General features: G+C 37.5%; 5 protein-coding genes across 5 annotated transcripts; all 5 read left to right on the forward strand.

Annotated features, from left to right (window-relative positions):
• Nucleotides 1-607: 607 nt before the first annotated feature.
• Nucleotides 608-1,552, forward strand: LOC146616418 (olfactory receptor 6N1-like). The gene has a single exon (XM_085374512.1). The coding sequence runs from the start codon at nt 608-610 to the stop codon at nt 1,550-1,552; it is 945 nt and encodes a 314-aa protein (XP_085230638.1).
• A 4,659-nt stretch (nt 1,553-6,211) lies between these two features.
• On the forward strand, nt 6,212-7,156 carry LOC146616419 (olfactory receptor 10Z1-like). Its single transcript, XM_085374455.1, has one exon. It carries the CDS (start codon nt 6,212-6,214, stop codon nt 7,154-7,156), a length of 945 nt encoding a protein of 314 aa, XP_085230581.1.
• Nucleotides 7,157-11,957: 4,801 nt separating this feature from the next.
• LOC146616420 (olfactory receptor 10Z1-like) lies at nt 11,958-12,902 on the forward strand. The gene has a single exon (XM_085374502.1). The coding sequence runs from the start codon at nt 11,958-11,960 to the stop codon at nt 12,900-12,902; it is 945 nt and encodes a 314-aa protein (XP_085230628.1).
• Nucleotides 12,903-15,933: 3,031 nt separating this feature from the next.
• On the forward strand, nt 15,934-16,878 carry LOC146616421 (olfactory receptor 4B13-like). Its single transcript, XM_085374827.1, has one exon. It carries the CDS (start codon nt 15,934-15,936, stop codon nt 16,876-16,878), a length of 945 nt encoding a protein of 314 aa, XP_085230953.1.
• Nucleotides 16,879-21,923: 5,045 nt separating this feature from the next.
• LOC146616422 (olfactory receptor 10Z1-like) lies at nt 21,924-22,868 on the forward strand. Its single transcript, XM_085374415.1, has one exon. The coding sequence runs from the start codon at nt 21,924-21,926 to the stop codon at nt 22,866-22,868; it is 945 nt and encodes a 314-aa protein (XP_085230541.1).
• Nucleotides 22,869-25,031: the final 2,163 nt, after the last annotated feature.

The following is a 25,031-nucleotide window of genomic DNA, read 5'->3' on the forward strand; positions in this document are numbered from 1 at the left end:
CGTTGTTTCGCCTCACTGTGTATTTTTAAACTGTATATGGTTGAAGTGACAATAAAGTTGAACTTGAACTTGAACTTGAACTTGATTAGAATAGAATAGAATAATCCTTTAATTGTCCCACAAGGGGAAATTTGCTTGTAACAGCAGCCAGAAAGACACATATAGAAACAAACAGGACACAGAACACAAACATACACTTATCCCTGCTGGACAACATCTCCCACCCCATGCAGGAGACTGTGACAGCACTGAGCAGCTCCTTCAGTGGCAGGCTGCGGCACACACGGTGTGGGACGGAGAGCTTTCGCAGGTCTTTCCTCCTCACTGCTGTCAGACTCCACAACAAAGACTTTAACTGATCAAACACACACATCCACACACACTGAGTGCAATACTCTTTTTCTGACAAAGTTGTATTTTTACTCAGTTGTATAAAGCATTTGCATTCTATTTCTATCCTAATGTATATTTTATTCTATTTATTGTACTGTATATAGTATTTTATTTTATTCTATAATTAATGGGAGGTGAAGAGGGACAGCAGACATTAGTCAGGTACAGACGCAGCAGCTCAGTGCTCTGTTATGTTGTTATTTTAAAAAGGTAGATGTGCCCTCTGATCATGGATAATCAGTCTAATGAAAGAAGTTTCATTCTGTCAGGATTTAATGAAACGATGAATTTCACAGTACCCCTCTTCTCAGTTACTTTACTGTATTACTGTGGGATTTTGTTCTTCAATATTTCTCTTGTGCTGCTCATTGTCTTCGATGAAAGCCTCCATGAACCTATGTACATTTTCGTGAGTAGCCTTTGCATTAATACACTTTATGGGACCACAGGTTTCTACCCAAAATTCCTTTCAGATTTACTGTCATCTTCTCACAGAATCTCCTATGAAGGGTGCCTTTTACAAGGTTTTGTCATGTATTCATTTGTCTGCTGTGATTTGTCTATTTTAACTGTCATGGCCTTTGACAGGTATCTGGCTATATGTCGACCTCTGCACTACCACTCTTTCATGACTAAGAGGAGGCTTTCACAGCTGGTGTGTTTCTCCTGGCTGACACCTTTCTGCATTTTTGCCATCCACGTCCTGCTTACAGCAAGACTCAAGTTATGTGGTATAAAGATTCAGAGAGTCTTATGTCTAAACTGGTTAATTGTTAAACTTGCTTGTCCTGAAGCTGACACTTTTTCAAATAACATCAGTGCATATGTGATGGTTGTCATTTATCAGTCTCATTGGCTTTTCATAATTTGGACTTACATATATCTTATTAAAACATGTGTGAGGTCCAGAGAGGACAGAGTAAAGTTTACGCAGACCTGTGTGCCCCATCTGACTTCTGTGATCATAAATGGCACTGTACTGGCTTTTGATACGATGTACTTGCGCTTTGGCTCCAGAGATTTATCCCAAAGCCTCAAAAACTTCATCGCTCTTGAATTTCTCATCATCCCTCCAGTTATGAATCCTCTCATGTATGGATTTAAACTCACCAAAATACGAAACAGAATCTTGAGTTTAATTTATTTGAAAGGGAAATGATTTCCATTAAGGTTAGATTTCCTTATTTAAAATAATTCAAAAATATTCAAAACAGATGCAGCAATATAAATACAAGTCTTTCTGAAGGCACTTGATTCAGAAACATTTAGTCATGTTTGCCTTGTCTAAGGAAAAAGGATTCTGCATGAGTTTTTAAGTACTGTTGTAAAATTCATCTATATACCATTCAGAAATCATCACAAATTGATATTTCATTTCTTTGCCTTGCTGTGTCTTGATGTTCAAGGTATATTAGCTGATATATGTGCAAGTTGATTAAACAGGTTTATTTCAAAGTGTTTTAGGTTTAAAGTAAACAAAATATTGTATGAAATATTCTGTTGTAAAGGGCTGGTTAGTGCAGGCATCCCTGTGTGTTACATCTCAGTTTATCACAAAGGTCAGTTAACAATGCTTAATCTTTCTTTTTTTCAATAAACACGTTACATGTATAAATATAAGGATCAGTGTTATTAGGTTGTATTTTTTCAGTAGTATTTATGTATTTATATAGGGTTTTTTATTATTATTATTTTGGAAAAATAGTAATAGTAATTGAACTGTTACCTACTTTTATTTGGCTTTTTTTTTTTGTTTTTAAATTTATATGTAAATTTCTCTCTGTACATTAATGACACCATAATTCTGAATTTTTAAAATCTGATCAAATATCCCCATTGCTTGACATACTGTAGTATTTACTACTTTAAAAATTAAAGTTTTGTTTAGCATATCAAGCATAAAATTGTGCTGTTGTTTTTTGAAGTTTTTCAATCCCATAGCATAAAAAAAACAAAAACAAAAAACAATGCAATAATAGTATTTCAACAGTAACTCCCTTCTCTTCTACTCCTTCCTCGCCTTAACTAGGAAGGAGGCTCTCTCAGCTGGTGTGTTTCTCCAGGCTAACACCTTTCTGCCTTTTCTCCATCAATGTCCTGCTAACATCAAGACTCAAGTTGTGTGATATAAACATTCAGAGAGTCTTGTATCTAAACTGGTTAATAATTAAACTTGCTTGTCCTGATGTTGACACCTTTAGAAAAAACATCAGTGCAAATGTAACACTTATTGTTTATCTGTGTCATTGGCTTTTTAGAATTTGGATTTGGATAAAATAACTTCAAAATTAAGAGTTTCTTGTTCACCAAATAAAAATAGAGCAAAATAAAATTTCAAAAATGTACATTATTCTCTTGTACATGACAGCAAATGAAGGCCTCATAACATTAACTATAAATGCACTAAGGCAACCAAGTCTCAGTAAAAACATTATTGTTTACTTAAATTTGACCTTTAGACTATCAAAGATCTAAAGACAACTAACACATATTTTACCTTTTAAAAATTTATTATTATTGTTTCTTGTTTTTTACATTTTTTCAGATGTAAACTAAAATGCATTTCCACTTCTGGTTTTAGGTTTAATCCAGGTCATCTTATCGTTTGAACTTAAGGTGTCATAATGCCATATCTCTAACACGTTCCATTGAGATGTAAATTGTTCAATTTATTGTCATTTACAGTAAACAGGTTTTTGTTTCTCAAGTAACAGACTCATATTTATATCCTTTTTTCAAGCATAAAATGTTTGAGTCTCAAGAGTGACGTGTTTACTGTGGCTCAAAGTTTAGCCAGTTTTTCGGGTGCCTCTGTAGTCTCGCTCATTGTACACTTATATCACAAGGCTAATTCAGAAAATATAACTGACATGATGATGTCTATATTTAAGAGAATATCAGTTTCACAGTTTGCAAATTAATTCAAAGACAGGGGAAGAAAGAAGTGATTGCTTAGTAGGTTATAGATTCATGCTGCTTTAAAACTACCTTCTTTCCACAGAGCTGCTGTTAAAAAATAAAGGCCTGACAGTACTATATACACAGCAAGTGTGTTTTTGTTTATGAGTTGGCACCACACATTGTACAAGGTTCATGTTAGCACAGAATTCTGGGCCCTATGTATAAACAGTCTCTATATATGTGACACAATGTGATGTGTGGAAGGAAGAGAGGACTCAAACTCAGGACTCGCAGGCTGGTGAAGGATGTGGATGATGTTTGTTGTGAAGCCAGGATGAACAGAACATGAGAAGACGGACTGACTATACCAATTGAATAAATGAATGAATGAGTGAGGGAGTGAGTGAGTGAATTAATAAATTAATGGTTGGCTGGCTGACTGGATGGACTGAACTGAAAACACACATGAGGAATGGACGGAATGACAAGACTGGGAACTGAGGGCTTCGATACACAGTGTGGAGTTCAAGGTTCAAGGTTCAAGGTTCTTTATTTGTCACATGCATAGTTATACAAGTATAACACACAGTGAAATGTAGCCTGACACGCTCCTCGACATGTGCAAAAATTGGGGGGGGGGGGGGGGGGGGGGGGGGGTGTGTAGAGGAAGAACATTATATATATATATATATATATATATATATACATATAGTATATACACTGGGTGAATGTGCAGTAGTAGCAGCAAGCAGGTGAATTCTGTACATTAATATGAATAGACATCTGACTATTTTACAGGAGACAATATAAACTAGAGATGGACCGATCCGATATTACGTATCGGTATCGGTCCGATACTGACCTAAATTACTGGATCGGATATCGGAGAAAAATAAAAAATGTAATCCGAACCATTAAATATCACGAAAGCACCTCACAAAACTTGCAACACGCCGTAACTCACCTCAGAACGTTAGCACGTCGGAGCAGTATGCATCACGTGATAGAGCGGCTGTGGCATGCGGGACCTGTCGGTGGTCTGGATAGCATGTGGAGCTTCGCTAGCAACCCGGCATTTCATCTCCGACAAAGTTATCCCCGAGAGAAGTAAAGCAAGTGTGTAAGTCCATCTCTGAATGTTTGTAAAGCATTCCTGCGTTAAGCTTACCAAATGATATATGGAGCGACTGCCTCTTCTGGCTGCTACTTCAATCATGAAACTGCTTAATGATCAGCTGATCGGCTTTTCTGTCGCGAGTCCGTCTCTCTGGTTTGTTTTTGGCCCACTTTGCACCAGAAAGAGGAAACCAGCGGCTGAACAACAGCAGCACGTTTAAGCTTGATAAGCTGTTGTTAGAATTTATTTATTATTACTTTCTACTCGAGGATCTTTTTCTACGTAGCTGACGGCTGGTAACTGTGCAGGGGTGGATCTAGCAAAGTTTAGCCAGGGGGGCCGATAGGGCATGAACAGGGAAAAGGGGGCACAAAGACATACTTTTCTTTCTTATTCTCATTTAAAATGTCTAGCTTTTAATAAATAATTATCCGAATCTTACACCCAAAGTTTTAATTTGATGTAAAATGAATAGAAGTCAATTACTGTATATAGTGACTATTAAGTCTAATATATATACCCTAGTAAGCTATAGTACTTTTTCCTTTGGGAAGGTACCATCTGTGCAGTCTGCAATTTTGTTGAAGAAAGATGTTGAATCTATTTAATATTTCTTGAAAAATAATTGATTTCTGTGCTTTTTTTTTCACACTGCATCAAATTAAGGTTGATTACGTTGATTAAGCATCATGAGGTGGAGCGTGAGGGGTGGTTCCCTATTTTTTATTTATTTATTTTTGTTGTTGCTGGGAGTTGGAACCCTATTAGTTAGGTTGCTTAATATTTACGCTAAGTACTCTTTAAAATACCAGAATAGGGAGGATGGTGTAGGTTTAAGTTTATTAGATTGATCAGTATTGCTGAACTATGATTTTTTTTTTTTTTTGCATACAGGTATAACAGAATAGCTTTAGTGTAGTTGTTGTTTTAAACTTGAGTATGAACTTATACAAAATGCAGCAAGATATTTAAAAAAAAAACAGTTTTGTTGATTAAAAAACACTATATCGGATTCATATCGGTATCGGCAGATATCCAAATTCATGATATCGGTATCGGTATCGGACATAAAAAAGTGGTATCGTGCCATCTCTAATATAAACATATTTAAATTTAAAGGAATTTGAAATGTGCATTGTGCCTTGGTTTAGAGTGTCTGGAAGTTGTGATATGATGTGATAACATTAGGTGGCTGCATTATAATGTGAATGTATAATATTGTTGTCAGGCCTCTGTGTAACTGTAGGAGAAAAATAGTTTGATAGAAACAGCATTAGAATAGAATAGAATAGAATAATCCTTTAATTGTCCCACAAGGGGAAATTTGCTTGTAACAGCAGCCAGAAAGACACATATAGAAACAAACAGGACACAGAACAGAAACATACACTCATCCCTGCTGGACAACATCTCCCACCCCATGCAGGAGACTGTGACAGCACTGAGCAGCTCCTTCAGTGGCAGGCTGCGGCACACACGGTGTGGGACGGAGAGATTTCGCAGGTCTTTCCTCCTCACTGCTGTCAGACTCCACAACAAAGACTTTAACTGATCAAACACACACATCCACACACACTGAGTGCAATACTCTTTTTCTGACAAAGTTGTATTTTTACTCAGTTGTATAAAGCATTTGCATTCTATTTCTATCCTATTGTATATTTTATTCTATTTATTGTACTGTATATAGTATTTTATTTTATTCTATAATTAATGGGAGGTGAAGAGGGACAGCAGACATTAGTCAGGTACAGACGCAGCAGCTCAGTGCTCTGTTATGTTGTTATTTTAAAAAGGTAGATGTGCCCTCTGATCATGGATAATCAGTCTAATGAAAGAAGTTTCATTCTGTCAGGATTTAATGAGACGATGAATTTCACAGTACCCCTCTTCTCAGTTACTTTACTGTATTACTGTGTGATTTTGTTCTTCAATATTTCTCTTGTGCTGCTCATTGTCTTGGATGAAAGCCTCCATGAACCTATGTACATTTTACTGAGCAGCTTCTGCATTAATGCACTTTATGGAACCACAGGTTTCTACCCAAAATTCCTTTCAGATTTACTGTCGTCTTCTCACAGAATCTCCTATGAAGGGTGCCTTTTACAAGGTTTTGTCATGTATTCATTTGCTTGCTGTGATTTGTCTATTTTAACTGTCATGGCCTTTGACAGGTATATGGCTATATGTCGACCTCTGCACTACTACTCTTTCATGACTAAGAGGAGGCTTTCACAGCTGGTGTGTTTCTCCTGGCTGACACCTTTCTGTGTTTTTGCCATCCATGTCCTGCTTACAGCAAGACTCAAGTTATGTGGTATAAAGATTCAGAGAGCCTTGTGTCTAAACTGGTTAATTGTTCAACTTGCTTGTCCTGAAGCTGACACTTTTTCAAATAACATCAGTGCATATGTGATAATTGTCATTTATCATTTTCATTGGCTTTTCATAATTTGGACTTACATATATATTATTAAAACATGTGTGAGGTCCAGAGAGGACAGAGTAAAGTTTACGCAGACCTGTGTGCCCCATCTGACTTCTGTGATCATAAATGCCACTGTACTGGCTTTTGATGCGATGTACTTGCGCTTTGGCTCCAGAGATTTATCCCAAAGCCTCAAAAACTTCATCGCTCTTGAATTTCTCATCATCCCTCCAGTTATGAATCCTCTCATGTATGGATTTAAACTCACCAAAATACGAAACAGAATCTTGAGTTTAATTTATTTGAAAGGGAAATGATTTCCATTAAGGTTAGATTTCCTTTTTTAAAATAATTCAAAAATATTCAAAACAGATGCAGCAATATAAATACAAGTCTTTCTGAAGGCACTTGATTCAGAAACATTTAGTCATGTTTGCCTTGTCTAAGGCAAACATATAACTGGACTAGACTAATTTTACTAATATTCTTTGTTATATTTGTCATATATGACATATTTGCTCAATCCAGCACGAATGTTAAATGAAAACAACATTTTTTTTCATGTTTTTGACTAAGAATTTCATTTTAAAAAGGATTCTGCATGAGTTTTTAAGTACTGTTGTAAAATTCATCTATATACCATTCAGAAATCATCACAAATTGACTTTTCATTTCTTTGCCTTGCTGTGTCTTGATGTTCAAGGTATATTAGCTGATATATGTGCAAGTTGATTAAACAGGTTTATTTCAAAGTGTTTTAGGTTTAAAGTAAACAAAATATTGTATGAAATATTCTGTTGTAAAGGGCTGGTTAGTGCAGGCATCCCTGTGTGTTACATCTCAGTTTATCACAAAGGTCAGTTAACAATGCTTAATGTTTCTTTTTTTCAATAAACACGTTACATGTATAAATATAAGGATCAGTGTTATTAGGTTGTATTTTTTCAGTAGTATTTATGTATTTATATAGGGTTTTTTATTATTATTATTTTGGAAAAATAGTAATAGTAATTGAACTGTTACCTACTTTTATTTGGCATTTTTTTTGTTTTTAAATTTATATGTAAATTTCTCTCTGTACATTAATTAATGACACCATAATTCTGAATTTTTTAAATCTGATCATATATCCCCATTGCTTGACATACTGTAGTATTTACTACTTTAAAAATTAAAGTTTTGTTTAGCATATCAAACATAAAATTGTGCTGTTGTTTTTTGAAGTTTTTCAATCCCATAGCATAAAAAAAACAAAAACAAAAAACAATGCAATAATAATATTTCAACAGTAACTCCCTTCTCTTCTACTCCTTCCTCGCCTTAACTAGGAAGGAGGCTCTCTCAGCTGGTGTGTTTCTCCAGGCTAACACCTTTCTGCTTTTTCTCCATCAATGTCCTGCTAACATCAAGTTGTGTGATATAAACATTCAGAGAGTCTTGTATCTAAACTGGTTAATAATTAAACTTGCTCGTCCTGATGTTGACACCTTTAGAAAAAACATCAGTGCAAATGTAACACTTATTGTTTATCTGTGTCATTGGCTTTTTAGAATTTGGATTTGGATAAAAGAACTTAAAAATTAAGAGTTTCTTGTTCACCAAATAAAAAAAGAGCAAAATAAAATTTCAAAAATGTACATTATTCTCTTGTACATGACAGCAAATGAAGGCCTCATAACATTAACTATAAATGCACCAAGACAACCAAGTCTCAGTAAAAAGCATTATTGTTTACTTAAATTTGACCTTTAGACTATCAAAGATCTAAAGACAACTAACACATATTTTACCTTTTAAAAATTTATTATTATTGTTTCTTGTTTTTACATTTTTTCAGATGTAAACTAAAATGCATTTCCACTTCTGGTTTTAGGTTTAATCCAGGTCATCTTATCGTTTGAACTTAAGGTGTCATAATGCCATATCTCTAACACGTTCCATTGAGATGTAAATTGTTCAATTTATTGTCATTTACAGTAAATAGGTTTTTGTTTCTCAAATAACAGACTCATATTTATATCCTTTTTTCAAGCATAAAATGTTTGAGTCTCATGAGTGACGTGTTTACTGTGGCTCAAAGTTTAGCCAGTTTTTCGGGTGCCTCTGTAGTCTCGCTCATTGTACACTTATATCACAAGGCTAATTCAGAAAATATAACTGACATGATGATGTTTATATTTAACAGAATATCAGTTTCACAGTTTGCAAATTAATTCAAAGACAGGGGAAGAAAGAAGTGATTGCTTAGTAGGTTATAGATTCATGCTGCTTTAAAACTACCTTCTTTCCACAGAGCTGCTGTTAAAAAATAAAGGCCTGACAGTACTATATACACAGCAAGTGTGTTTTTGTTTATGAGTTGGCACCACACATTGTACAAGGTTCAGGGATGTTAGCACAGAATTCTGGGCCCTATGTATAAAAAGTCTCTATATATGTGACACAATGTAATGTGTGGAAGGAAGAGAGGACTCAAACACAGGACTCGCAGGCTGGTGAAGGATGTGGATGATGTTTGTTGTGAAGCCAGGATGAACAGAACATGAGAAGACGGACTGACTATACCAATTGAATAAGTGAATGAATGAGTGAGGGAGTGAGTGAGTGAATTAATAAATTAATGGTTGGCTGGCTGACTGGATGGACTGAACTGAAAACACACATGAGGAATGGACGGAATGACAAGACTGGGAACTGAGGGCTTCGATACACAGTGTGGAGTTCAAGGTTCAAGGTTCAAGGTTCTTTATTTGTCACATGCACAGTTATACAAGTATAACACACAGTGAAATGTAGCCTGACACGCTCCTCGACATGTGCAAAAATTGGGGGGGGGGGGGGGGGGGGGGTGTAGAGGAAGAACATTATATATATATATATATATATATATATATATATATATATATACATATAGTATATACACTGGGTGAATGTGCAGTAGTAGCAGCAAGCAGGTGAATTCTGTACATTAATATGAATAGACATCTGACTATTTTACAGGAGACAATATAAACTAGAGATGGACCGATCCGATATTACGTATCGGTATCGGTCCGATACTGACCTAAATTACTGGATCGGATATCGGAGAAAAATAAAAAATGTAATCCGAACCATTAAATATCACGAAAGCACCTCACAAAACTTGCAACACGCCGTAACTCACCTCAGAACGTTAGCACGTCGGAGCAGTATGCATCACGTGATAGAGCGGCTGTGGCATGCGGGACCTGTCGGTGGTCTGGATAGCATGTGGAGCTTCGCTAGCAACCCGGCATTTCATCTCCGACAAAGTTATCCCCGAGAGAAGTAAAGCAAGTGTGTAAGTCCATCTCTGAATGTTTGTAAAGCATTCCTGCGTTAAGCTTACCAAATGATATATGGAGCGACTGCCTCTTCTGGCTGCTACTTCAATCATGAAACTGCTTAATGATCAGCTGATCGGCTTTTCTGTCGCGAGTCCGTCTCTCTGGTTTGTTTTTGGCCCACTTTGCACCAGAAAGAGGAAACCAGCGGCTGAACAACAGCAGCACGTTTAAGCTTGATAAGCTGTTGTTAGAATTTATTTATTATTACTTTCTACTCGAGGATCTTTTTCTACGTAGCTGACGGCTGGTAACTGTGCAGGGGTGGATCTAGCAAAGTTTAGCCAGGGGGGCCGATAGGGCATGAACAGGGAAAAGGGGGCACAAAGACATACTTTTCTTTCTTATTCTCATTTAAAATGTCTAGCTTTTAATAAATAATTATCCGAATCTTACACCCAAAGTTTTAATTTGATGTAAAATGAATAGAAGTCAATTACTGTATATAGTGACTATTAAGTCTAATATATATACCCTAGTAAGCTATAGTACTTTTTCCTTTGGGAAGGTACCATCTGTGCAGTCTGCAATTTTGTTGAAGAAAGATGTTGAATCTATTTAATATTTCTTGAAAAATAATTGATTTCTGTGCTTTTTTTTTCACACTGCATCAAATTAAGGTTGATTACGTTGATTAAGCATCATGAGGTGGAGCGTGAGGGGTGGTTCCCTATTTTTTATTTATTTATTTTTGTTGTTGCTGGGAGTTGGAACCCTATTAGTTAGGTTGCTTAATATTTACGCTAAGTACTCTTTAAAATACCAGAATAGGGAGGATGGTGTAGGTTTAAGTTTATTAGATTGATCAGTATTGCTGAACTATGATTTTTTTTTTTTTTGCATACAGGTATAACAGAATAGCTTTAGTGTAGTTGTTGTTTTAAACTTGAGTATGAACTTATACAAAATGCAGCAAGATATTTAAAAAAAAAACAGTTTTGTTGATTAAAAAACACTATATCGGATTCATATCGGTATCGGCAGATATCCAAATTCATGATATCGGTATCGGTATCGGACATAAAAAAGTGGTATCGTGCCATCTCTAATATAAACATATTTAAATTTAAAGGAATTTGAAATGTGCATTGTGCCTTGGTTTAGAGTGTCTGGAAGTTGTGATATGATGTGATAACATTAGGTGGCTGCATTATAATGTGAATGTATAATATTGTTGTCAGGCCTCTGTGTAACTGTAGGAGAAAAATAGTTTGATAGAAACAGCATTAGAATAGAATAGAATAGAATAATCCTTTAATTGTCCCACAAGGGGAAATTTGCTTGTAACAGCAGCCAGAAAGACACATATAGAAACAAACAGGACACAGAACAGAAACATACACTCATCCCTGCTGGACAACATCTCCCACCCCATGCAGGAGACTGTGACAGCACTGAGCAGCTCCTTCAGTGGCAGGCTGCGGCACACACGGTGTGGGACGGAGAGATTTCGCAGGTCTTTCCTCCTCACTGCTGTCAGACTCCACAACAAAGACTTTAACTGATCAAACACACACATCCACACACACTGAGTGCAATACTCTTTTTCTGACAAAGTTGTATTTTTACTCAGTTGTATAAAGCATTTGCATTCTATTTCTATCCTATTGTATATTTTATTCTATTTATTGTACTGTATATAGTATTTTATTTTATTCTATAATTAATGGGAGGTGAAGAGGGACAGCAGACATTAGTCAGGTACAGACGCAGCAGCTCAGTGCTCTGTTATGTTGTTATTTTAAAAAGGTAGATGTGCCCTCTGATCATGGATAATCAGTCTAATGAAAGAAGTTTCATTCTGTCAGGATTTAATGAGACGATGAATTTCACAGTACCCCTCTTCTCAGTTACTTTACTGTATTACTGTGTGATTTTGTTCTTCAATATTTCTCTTGTGCTGCTCATTGTCTTGGATGAAAGCCTCCATGAACCTATGTACATTTTACTGAGCAGCTTCTGCATTAATGCACTTTATGGAACCACAGGTTTCTACCCAAAATTCCTTTCAGATTTACTGTCGTCTTCTCACAGAATCTCCTATGAAGGGTGCCTTTTACAAGGTTTTGTCATGTATTCATTTGCTTGCTGTGATTTGTCTATTTTAACTGTCATGGCCTTTGACAGGTATATGGCTATATGTCGACCTCTGCACTACTACTCTTTCATGACTAAGAGGAGGCTTTCACAGCTGGTGTGTTTCTCCTGGCTGACACCTTTCTGTGTTTTTGCCATCCATGTCCTGCTTACAGCAAGACTCAAGTTATGTGGTATAAAGATTCAGAGAGCCTTGTGTCTAAACTGGTTAATTGTTCAACTTGCTTGTCCTGAAGCTGACACTTTTTCAAATAACATCAGTGCATATGTGATAATTGTCATTTATCATTTTCATTGGCTTTTCATAATTTGGACTTACATATATATTATTAAAACATGTGTGAGGTCCAGAGAGGACAGAGTAAAGTTTACGCAGACCTGTGTGCCCCATCTGACTTCTGTGATCATAAATGCCACTGTACTGGCTTTTGATGCGATGTACTTGCGCTTTGGCTCCAGAGATTTATCCCAAAGCCTCAAAAACTTCATCGCTCTTGAATTTCTCATCATCCCTCCAGTTATGAATCCTCTCATGTATGGATTTAAACTCACCAAAATACGAAACAGAATCTTGAGTTTAATTTATTTGAAAGGGAAATGATTTCCATTAAGGTTAGATTTCCTTTTTTAAAATAATTCAAAAATATTCAAAACAGATGCAGCAATATAAATACAAGTCTTTCTGAAGGCACTTGATTCAGAAACATTTAGTCATGTTTGCCTTGTCTAAGGCAAACATATAACTGGACTAGACTAATTTTACTAATATTCTTTGTTATATTTGTCATATATGACATATTTGCTCAATCCAGCACGAATGTTAAATGAAAACAACATTTTTTTCATGTTTTTGACTAAGAATTTCATTTTAAAAAGGATTCTGCATGAGTTTTTAAGTACTGTTGTAAAATTCATCTATATACCATTCAGAAATCATCACAAATTGACTTTTCATTTCTTTGCCTTGCTGTGTCTTGATGTTCAAGGTATATTAGCTGATATAAGTGCAAGTTGATTAAACAGGTTTATTTCAAAGTGTTTTAGGTTTAAAGTAAACAAAATATTGTATGAAATATTCTGTTGTAAAGGGCTGGTTAGTGCAGGCATCCCTGTGTGTTACATCTCAGTTTATCACAAAGGTCAGTTAACAATGCTTAATGTTTCTTTTTTTCAATAAACACGTTACATGTATAAATATAAGGATCAGTGTTATTAGGTTGTATTTTTTCAGTAGTATTTATGTATTTATATAGGGTTTTTTATTATTATTATTTTGGAAAAATAGTAATAGTAATTGACCTGTTACCTACTTTTATTTGGCATTTTTTTTGTTTTTAAATTTATATGTAAATTTCTCTCTGTACATTAATTAATGACACCATAATTCTGAATTTTTTAAATCTGATCAAATATCCCCATTGCTTGACATACTGTAGTATTTACTACTTTAAAAATTAAAGTTTTGTTTAGCATATCAAACATAAAATTGTGCTGTTGTTTTTTGAAGTTTTTCAATCCCATAGCATAAAAAAAACAAAAACAAAAAACAATGCAATAATAGTATTTCAACAGTAACTCCCTTCTCTTCTACTCCTTCCTCACCTTAACTAGGAAGGAGGCTCTCTCAGCTGGTGTGTTTCTCCAGGCTAACACCTTTCTGCTTTTTCTCCATCAATGTCCTGCTAACATCAAGACTCAAGTTGTGTGATATAAACATTCAGAGAGTCTTGTATCTAAACTGGTTAATAATTAAACTTGCTCGTCCTGATGTTGACACCTTTAGAAAAAACATCAGTGCAAATGTAACACTTATTGTTTATCTGTGTCATTGGCTTTTTAGAATTTGGATTTGGATAAAAGAACTTCAAAATTAAGAGTTTCTTGTTCACCAAATAAAAATGGAGCAAAATAAAATTTCAAAAATGTACATTATTCTCTTGTACATGACAGCAAATGAAGGCCTCATAACATTAACTATAAATGCACTAAGGCAACCAAGTCTCAGGAAAAAGCATTATTGTTTACTTAAATTTGACCTTTAGACTATCAAAGATCTAAAGACAACTAACACATATTTTACCTTTTAAAAATTTATTATTATTGTTTTTTGTTTTTTACATTTTTTCAGATGTAAACTAAAATGCATTTCCACTTCTGGTTTTAGGTTTAATCCAGGTCATCTTATCGTTTGAACTTAAGGTGTCATAATGTCATATCTCTAACACGTTCCATTAAGATGTAAATTGGTCAATTTATTGTCATTTACAGTAAATAGGTTTTTGTTTCTCAAATAACAGACTCATATTTATATCCTTTTTTCAAGCATAAAATGTTTGAGTCTCAAGAGTGACGTGTTTACTGTGGCTCAAAGTTTAGCCAGTTTTTCGGGTGCCTCTGTAGTCTCGCTCATTGTACACTTATATCACAAGGCTAATTCAGAAAATATAACTGACATGATGTCTATATTTAACAGAATATCAGTTTCACAGTTTGCAAATTAATTCAAAGACAGGGGAAGAAAGAAGTGATTACTTAGTAGGTTATAGATTCATGCTGCTTTAAAACTACCTTCTTTCCACAGAGCTGCTGTTAAAAAATAAAGGCCTGACAGTACTATATATACAGCAAGTGTGTTTTTGTTTATGAGTTGGCACCACACATTGTACAAGGTTCATGTTAGCACAGAATCCTGGGCCCTATGTATAAAAAGTCTCTATATATGTGACACAATGTAATGTGTGGAAGGAAGAGAGGACTCAAACACAGGACTCGCAGGCTGGTGAAGGATGTGGATGATGTTTGTTGTGAAGCCAGGATGAACAGAACATGAGAAGACGGACTGACTATACCAATTGAATAAATGAATGAATGAGTGAGGGAGTGAGTGAGTGAATTAATAAATTAATGGTTGGCTGGCTGACTGGATGGACTGAACTGAAAACACACATGAGGAATGGACGGAATGACAAGACTGGGAACTGAGGGCTTAGATACACAGTGTGGAGTTGTGATATGATGTGATAACATTAGGTGGCTGCATTATAATGTGAATGTATAATATTGTTGTCAGGCCTCTGTGTAACTGTAGGAGAAAAATAGTTTGATAGAAACAGCATTAGAATAGAATAATCCTTTAATTGTCCCACAAGGGGAAATTTGCTTGTAACAGCAGCCAGAAAGACACATATAGAAACAAACAGGACACAGAACAGAAACATACACTCATCCCTGCTGGACAACCTCTCCCACCCCATGCAGGAGACTGTGACAGCACTGAGCAGCTCCTTCAGTGGCAGGCTGCGGCACACACGGTGTGGGACGGAGAGATTTTGCAGGTCTTTCCTCCTCACTGCTGTCAGACTCCACAACAAAGACTTTAACTGATCAAACACACACATCCACACACTCTGAGTGCAATACTCTTTTTCTGACAAAGTTGTATTTTTACTCAGTTGTATAAAGCATTTGCATTCTATTTCTATCCTATTGTATATTTTATTCTATTTATTGTACTGTATATAGTATTTTATTTTATTCTATAATTAATGGGAGGTGAAGAGGGACAGCAGACATTAGTCAGGTACAGACGCAGCAGCTCAGTGCTCTGTTATGTTGTTATTTTAAAAAGGTAGATGTGCCCTCTGATCATGGATAATCAGTCTAATGAAAGAAGTTTCATTCTGTCAGGATTTAATGAGACGATGAATTTCACAGTACCCCTCTTCTCAGTTACTTTACTGTATTACTGTGTGATGTTGTTCTTCAATATTTCTCTTGTGCTGCTCATTGTCTTGGATGAAAGCCTCCATGAACCTATGTACATTTTCGTGAGTAGCCTTTGCATTAATGCACTTTATGGAACCACAGGTTTCTACCCCAAATTCCTTTCAGATTTACTGTCGTCTTCTCACAGAATCTCCTATGAAGGGTGCCTTTTACAAGCTTTTATCGCGTATTCATTTTCTTTTTGTGATTTGTCTATTTTAACTGTCATGGCCTTTGACAGGTATCTGGCTATATGTCGACCTCTGCACTACTACTCTTTCATGACTAAGAGGAGGCTTTCACAGCTGGTGTGTTTCTCCTGGCTGACACCTTTCTGTGTTTTTTCCATTAATGTCCTGTTTACAGCAAGACTCAAGTTATGTGGTATAAACATTCAGAGAGCCTTATGTCTAACCCGGTTAATTCTTAAACTTGCTTGTCCTGAAGCTGACACTTTTCCAAATAACATCAGTGCATATGTGATAATTGCCATTTGTTATTTTCATTATGTTTTCATAATTTGGACTTACATATATCTTATTAAAACATGTGTGAGGTCCAGAGAGGACAGAGTAATGTTTATGCAGACCTGTGTGGCCCATCTGACTTCTGTGATCATAAATGTCACTGTAATGGCTGTTGATGTGATGTACTTGCGCTTTGGCTCCAGAGATTTACCCCAAAGCCTCCAAAACTTCATCACTCTTGAATTTCTCATCATCCCTCCAGTTATGAATCCTCTCGTGTATGGATTTAAACTCAGCAAAATACGAAACAGAATCTTGAGTTTAATTTATTTGAAAGGGAAATGATTTCCATTAAGGTTAGATTTCCTTATTTAAAACAATTCAAAAATATTCAAAACAGATGCAGCAATATAAATACAAGTCTTTCTGAAGGCACTTGATTCAGAAACATTTAGTCATGTTTGCCTTGTCTAAGGCAAACATATATTTGGACTAGACTAATTTTACTAATATTCTTTGTTATATTTATCATAATATGACATAAATTTGTCATATGTGTCATATTTGCTCAATCAGGGCACGAACATTAAATGAAAACAACATTTTTTTCATGTTTTTGACTAAGAATTTCATTTGAAAAGGATTCTGCATGAGTTTTTAAGTACTGTTGTAAAATTCATCTATATACCATTCAGAAATCATCACAAATTGACATTTCATTTCTTTGCCTTGCTGTGTCTTGATGTTCAAGGTATATTAGCTGATATATGTGCAAGTTGATTAAACAGGTTTATTTCAAAGTGTTTTAGGTTTAAAGTAAACAAAATATTGTATGAAATATTCTGTTGTAAAGGGCTGGTTAGTGCAGGCATCCCTGTGTGTTACATCTCAGTTTATCACAAAGGTCAGTTAACAATGCTTAATGTTTCTGTTTTTTTTTCAATAAACACGTTACATGTATAAATATAAGGATCAGTGTTATTAGTTTGTATTTTTTCAGTAGTATTTATGTATTTATATAGGGTTTTTTATTATTATTTTGGAAAAATAGTAATAGTAATTGAACTGTTACCTACTTTTATTTGGCATTTTTTTTTGTTTTTAAATTTATATGTAAATTTCTCTCTGTACATTAATTAATGACACCATAATTCTGTACTTTTTGAAATCTGATCATATATCCCCATTGCTTGACATACTGTAGTATTTACTACTTTAAAAATTAAAGTTTTGTTTAGCATATCAAGCATAAAATTGTGCTGTTGTTGTTTTTTGAAGTTTTTCAATCCCATAACATAAAATAAAAAAACAAAAAAACAACAAAAAACAATGCAATAATAGTATTTTAACAGTAACTCCCTTCTCTTCTACTCCTTCCTCGCCTTAACTAGGAAGGAGGCTCTCTCAGCTGGTGTGTTTCTCCAGGCTAACACCTTTCTGCCTTTTCTCCATCAATGTCCTGCTAACATCAAGACTCAAGTTGTGTGATATAAACATTCAGAGAGTCTTGTATCTAAACTGGTTAATAATTAAACTTGCTTGTCCTGATGTTGACACTTTTAGAAAAAACATCAGTGCAAATGCAACACTTATTGTTTATCTGTGTCATTGGCTTTTTATAAGTTGGACTTACATATATCTTATTAAAACATGTGTGAGGTCCAGAGAGGACAGGTTAAAGTTTACGCAGACCTGTGTGCCCCACCTGATCTCTTTGATGACTTTCCTGTTTTTTCTTGATCCAGTGTACATGATATCTGGCTCTACACGTTTACCTCAAAGCCTCCAAAACTTCATCACTATTGAATTTCTCATCATCCCTCCAGTTATGAATCCTCTCATATATGGATTTAAACTCACCAAAATACGAAACAGGATATTGGGTTTATTTTATTTTAAAAGAACTTCAAAATTAAGAGTTTCTTGTTCACCAAATAAAAATGGAGCAAAATAAAATTTCAAAAAATGTACATTATTCTCTTGTACATGACAGCAAATGAAGGCCTCATAACATTAACTATAAATGCACCAAGACAACCAAGTCTCAGTAAAAAGCATTATTGTTTACTTAAATTTGAACTTTAGACTATCAAAGATCTAAAGACAACTAACACATATTTTACCTTTTAAAAATTTATTATTATTGTTTTTTGTTTTTTACATTTTTTCAGATGTAAACTAAAATGCATTTCCACTTCTGGTTTTAGGTTTAATCCAGGTCATCTTATCGTTTGAACTTAAGGTGTCATAATGCCATATCTCTAACATGTTCCACTGAGATGTAAATTGGTCAATTTATTGTCATTTACAGTAAATAGTAGGGGTGCAACGATATTCGTATCGATATTGAACCGTTCGATACAGTGGTTTCGGTTCGGTACGCATATGTATCGAACAATACAAAATTTTTAATTTATTTTATCAACTTTCCTTCTGACGATGCTGTCTGTGTTGAGCGCTCAGTGAATATGCGTTCGACTACTCCGCCTAGGGTCAACAGTGCAGCCTAGGCAGAGTAGTCGAACGCAGATTCACTGAGCGCTCAACACAGACAGCGTCGTCAGAAGGAAGAGCGCAGGGCAAGCTAGCGAGACAGAAGTTAAGCTCTCCTTACAACATGGACCTCCCCCACCCTCATTCAGATCTGGCGTTTGGAATTATTTTTCATGTGACGTATGACCCTGAAGGTAAGCGAGTCATGGACTAAAGTAAAACAGTATGTTGGATGTGCCATGCAATGCTCAATTACATGGGTGGGAACTAGTGTGTTAGCGCAGTTAGCTCGTTAACGTGTTGGCCGTCTAGCCCCATGCACGGGGCGATCGGCGGTAGCTCGTTAACGGAGATTTGCCGTGTTGTGGCGTTAAGGTCATTTCAACGAGATTAACCTGAAAGCACTAGTGGGAACACAACGAATATGACTGCACATTTACGCCGACATCATCCTAGTGCAAAGACAAGTGGAAGCAGAAAAGAAACAAGCAAGCATGCTACTAACTTTAGCCGAGTCATTTAGACAGCTGTTAGCACAGGATTCTCCTTATGCTGCTGAGAATATAGCCCAGAAGAAGCGTATAGTATAGCTTTTATTTTGGAAAGAGACATTTCTCTGTAATAAACTCTCTTTTCCAAAGATGAGTGATTCCTCAATCAGATACAGGGCTCGCAATATCGCTAGCCCGACGTCCCGGAGCTAGCGATTTTTTCAGTCGGGGTACCAAAATCTATCTCTGCCCTGCCCGTCGGGCTATCGTAGGAAGGAAAAATATATGTCAATGCTTTTGCATTCTTTCGGAAATGTAGCTGGGTAATTATGTCATTGGCATCGGTGAGCCACTGTCAATATGTGACATATTGAAATCGCGTTTGAATTTGCGCTTGTTTTTTTGCTTTCACTTTGCAATCGCGAGAGCGACAGCACTGATCTGTGAGTGATGATAATTTGTGCACCAATTCCTATGACATCGTCTTATTAATTGTTAGCTTACTATGCAAACATGACAAGTGAAATCTCCCGCAGCAAGCATAAACATGTGAGAGGTTGATCGCGCAGAGCATCGCTGAGCTTATGTGAGTGCGTGTGTGTGTAAAAGCAACAGGATATATATTTCAGTTCTGCTGAGCCAAATAAGACAGGTCAGGGTGAAGAAGTGACAGCCAAAGAAAAGCTTACCACAAAACGGAGAAGTTATGACAAATCAGACTATAAGGCAAAAAGAAAGTGCAGCTTTATGGTTTCATGGACAAAAGAATTTCTGTGGCTGCAATATGACGAGCTAAATAACCAGGGCTGCACATAAGTGGTCGGCAGGTGCGTATTCGCTGTCAAAATAAAAAACACGCACAAGGGTTAGGGTTAAATTTAAAAACTGTACTTTTGAGTTAAAATATATATTTATAATTTTAATAAATGACAAATTAAAAAGGCATGAACATTTTTTTTGTATCGAAAAAATATCGAACCGTGACACCAAAGTATCGAACCGAACCGAACCGTGAATTTTGTGTGTCGTTGCACCCCTAGTAAATAGGTTTATGTTTCTCAAATAACAGACTCATATTTATATCCTTTTTTCAAGCATAAAATGTTTGAGTCTCATGAGTGACGTGTTTACTGTGGCTCAAAGTTTAGCCAGTTTTTCGGGTGCCTCTGTAGTCTCGCTCATTGTACACTTATATCACAAGGCTAATTCAGAAAATATAACTGACATGATGATGTCTATATTTAAGAGAATATCAGTTTCACAGTTTGCAAATTAATTCAAAGATAGGGGAAGAAAGAAGTGATTGCTTAGTAGGTTATAGATTCATGCTGCTTTAAAACTACCTTCTTTCCACAGAGCTGCTGTTAAAAAATAAAGGCCTGACAGTACTATATACACAGCAAGTGTGTTTTTGTTTATGAGTTGGCACCACACATTGTACAAGGTTCAGGGATGTTAGCACAGAATTCTGGGCCCTATGTATAAACAGTCTCTATATATGTGACACAATGTGATGTGTGGAAGGAAGAGAGGACTCAAACACAGGACTCGCAGGCTGGTGAAGGATGTGGATGATGTTTGTTGTGAAGCCAGGATGAACAGAACATGAGAAGACGGACTGACTATACCAATTGAATAAATGAATGAATGAGTGAGGGAGTGAGTGAATTAATAAATTAATGGTTGGCTGGCTGACTGGATGGACTGAACTGAAAACACACATGAGGAATGGACGGAATGACAAGACTGGGAACTGAGGGCTTAAATACACAGTGTGGAGTTGTGATATGATGTGATAACATTAGGTGGCTGCATTATAATGTGAATGTATAATATTGTTGTCAGGCCTCTGTGTAACTGTAGGAGAAAAATAGTTTGATAGAAACAGCATTAGAATAGAATAATCCTTTAATTGTCCCACAAGGGGAAATTTGCTTGTAACAGCAGCCAGAAAGACACATATAGAAACAAACAGGACACAGAACAGAAACATACACTCATCCCTGTTGGACAACATCTCCCACCCCATGCAGGAGACTGTGACAGCACTGAGCAGCTCCTTCAGTGGCAGGCTGCGGCACACACGGTGTGGGACGGAGAGATTTCGCAGGTCTTTCCTCCTCACTGCTGTCAGACTCCACAACAAAGACTTTAACTGATCAAACACACACATTCACACACTCTGAGTGCAATACTCTTTTTCTGACAAAGTTGTATTTTTACTCAGTTGTATAAAGCATTTGCATTCTATTTCTATCCTATTGTATATTTTATTCTATTTATTGTACTGTATATAGTATTTTATTTTATTCTATAATTAATGGGAGGTGAAGAGGGACAGCATCATTAGTCAGGTACAGACGCAGCAGCTCAGTGCTCTGTTATGTTGTTATTTTAAAAAGGTAGATGTGCCCTCTGATCATGGATAATCAGTCTAATGAAAGAAGTTTCATTCTGTCAGGATTTAATGAGACGATGAATTTCACAGTACCCCTCTTCTCAGTTACTTTACTGTATTACTGTGTGATTTTGTTCTTCAATATTTCTCTTGTGCTGCTCATTGTCTTGGATGAAAGCCTCCATGAACCTATGTACATTTTACTGAGCAGCTTCTGCATTAATGCACTTTATGGAACCACAGGTTTCTACCCAAAATTCCTTTCAGATTTACTGTCATCTTCTCACAGAATCTCCTATGAAGGGTGCCTTTTACAAGGTTTTGTCATGTATTCATTTGCTTGCTGTGATTTGTCTATTTTAACTGTCATGGCCTTTGACAGGTATATGGCTATATGTCGACCTCTGCACTACTACTCTTTCATGACTAAGAGGAGGCTTTCACAGCTGGTGTGTTTCTCCTGGCTGACACCTTTCTGTGTTTTTGCCATCCATGTCCTGCTTACAGCAAGACTCAAGTTATGTGGTATAAAGATTCAGAGAGCCTTGTGTCTAAACTGGTTAATTGTTCAACTTGCTTGTCCTGAAGCTGACACTTTTTCAAATAACATCAGTGCATATGTGATAATTGTCATTTATCATTTTCATTGGCTTTTCATAATTTGGACTTACATATATATTATTAAAACATGTGTGAGGTCCAGAGAGGACAGAGTAAAGTTTATGCAGACCTGTGTGCCCCATCTGACTTCTGTGATCATAAATGCCACTGTACTGGCTTTTGATGCGATGTACTTGCGCTTTGGCTCCAGAGATTTATCCCAAAGCCTCAAAAACTTCATCGCTCTTGAATTTCTCATCATCCCTCCAGTTATGAATCCTCTCATGTATGGATTTAAACTCACCAAAATACGAAACAGAATCTTGAGTTTAATTTATTTGAAAGGGAAATGATTTCCATTAAGGTTAGATTTCCTTTTTTAAAATAATTCAAAAATATTCAAAACAGATGCAGCAATATAAATACAAGTCTTTCTGAAGGCACTTGATTCAGAAACATTTAGTCATGTTTGCCTTGTCTAAGGCAAACATATATTTGGACTAGACTAATTTTACTAATATTCTTTGTTATATTTGTCATAATATGACACATATTTGTCATATATGACATATTTGCTCAATCCAGCACGAATGTTAAATGAAAACAACATTTTTTTCATGTTTTTGACTAAGAATTTCATTTTAAAAAGGATTCTGTGTTACGGTTGGAAGGAGGACTCAAGCGCAGGACTCCGGTACTGATGCTTACAAGAAGAGTTTATTTACAAGTCACCAGGTGTATATACAAGAATGTGCAGGGGGGTGTTATATACAGCTGAGTGGGGGAAGAAGGGGTCTCCAGGGAAGTCCAAGGGAAAGCATACGTTCTTCAGAATATCCACTCACACGATCACAGGTTCACACTCCAACACTGCCACACGGGAAACACACGGGGAAAAATCCAAGAGGTTCTGTAGACAGGGAGACAGGGTTAAGGACGATGCACAGAGGAAAACACTCTTCACTAAACTTGCTGTAGCTTTGACTTTACTAACGCGTGGTAGACAACGATCCAGCGACGAACAGCAGTCACCTCCTGGCTTAAATGCTGCTCCCCTTAATGAGACACCTGGGTCTCATCTCCCGAGGGCGTGGACCAAGGGCATGAACCCACAGTGAGTTCCGCCCCGGCGAGAGAGAAGAGGAAGATAAACAGAGAGGGCTGATCAGCGTGCAGCTGATCCGCCTGGCCGTGACAGTACCCCCCCCCTGACGGGAGCCTCCCGGCGACCCCCAGGCTTGTCAGGGTGAGCCGCATGGAACGCCCGCACCATACCCCGATCCAAGAGGGCCGCCCGCGGGATCCAAGAACGCTCCTCCATCCCGTAGCCCTCCCAATCCACGAGATACTGCAGACCGCGCCCCCGGCGCCGGACATCCATGATCCGCGAAACGGTGAAAGCCGGGTGGCCATCAATGACCCGGGCGGGTGGAGGGGGTCCGGAAGGAGGGCACAGAGGACTAGAGAGACACGGCTTCACTTGCGACACGTGGAAGGAGTTATGGATCCTCATATTCCGGGGCAGGCGAAGGCGGACAGAGACAGGGTTAATCACAGAGTCGACCTCAAAGGGACCGATGAAAGTGGGAGACAGTTTCTTGGACTCAGACCTGAGGGGGATGAATCTGGTAGACAGCCAAACCTTTTGTCCAGGTGTGTAGGTGGGAGCAGGGGTCCGGTGGCGATCCGCCAGGCGCTTATTGCGTTCCACCGTGCGGAGAAGGGAGGCCCGAGTCGCTCTCCAGGCGCGCCGACACCTCCGAAGATGCTGTCGGACAGAGGGAACAAAGTGCTCACCCTCGACGGCTGGGAAGAGTGGCGGTTGATAGCACAAGGACGCCTCGAAAGGGGACACACCGGTGGCAGAGGAGGTAAGGCTGTTATGAGCATACTCAATCCATGACAGTTGCTCGCTCCAAGTTGACTGGTTAGTGGAGACCAGGCACCGGAGAGCTGCTTCGAGCTCCTGGTTGGCACGCTCCGTTTGGCCATTCGTCTGCGGGTGGAAACCAGAGGAGAGACTGACCTGAGCTCCGAGGGCACTGCAGAACTCCTTCCATACACGCGACGTGAACTGCGGTCCTCTGTCTGACACAATGTCCGTGGGGATGCCATGGAGGCGAAACACGTGGTCAGCTAGCAGCCGGGCGGTCTCTAGAGCAGTGGGGAGCTTAGGGAGGGCGACAAAATGAGCAGCTTTGGAGAAGCGGTCCACAATGGTGAGAATCACAGAGTTACCTGACGAGACGGGCAGACCAGTGATGAAGTCAACAGCGATGTGCGACCAAGGGCGGCTCGGAGTCGGCAGAGGGTAAAGGAGGCCAGAGGGTGGTTGATGGACACTCTTGTTTTGAGCGCAGGTCGAGCATGCGGAAATATACTCGCGGACGTCTTTGGCAAGGGAAGGCCACCAGGCGAAACGTTGGAGGAAGGTAATAGTGCGGTGGACCCCCGGGTGGCAGGTGAATCTGGCAGTATGAGCCCAATGTAACACTCGTGACCTTACTGAGGGGGGG

Source organism: Diplotaxodon limnothrissa, linkage group LG16 (assembly GCF_057381915.1).
Source record: "Diplotaxodon limnothrissa isolate DT_005_m linkage group LG16, D_limnothrissa_male_GT1.1, whole genome shotgun sequence".
Lineage (NCBI taxonomy): Eukaryota > Metazoa > Chordata > Actinopteri > Cichliformes > Cichlidae > Diplotaxodon > Diplotaxodon limnothrissa.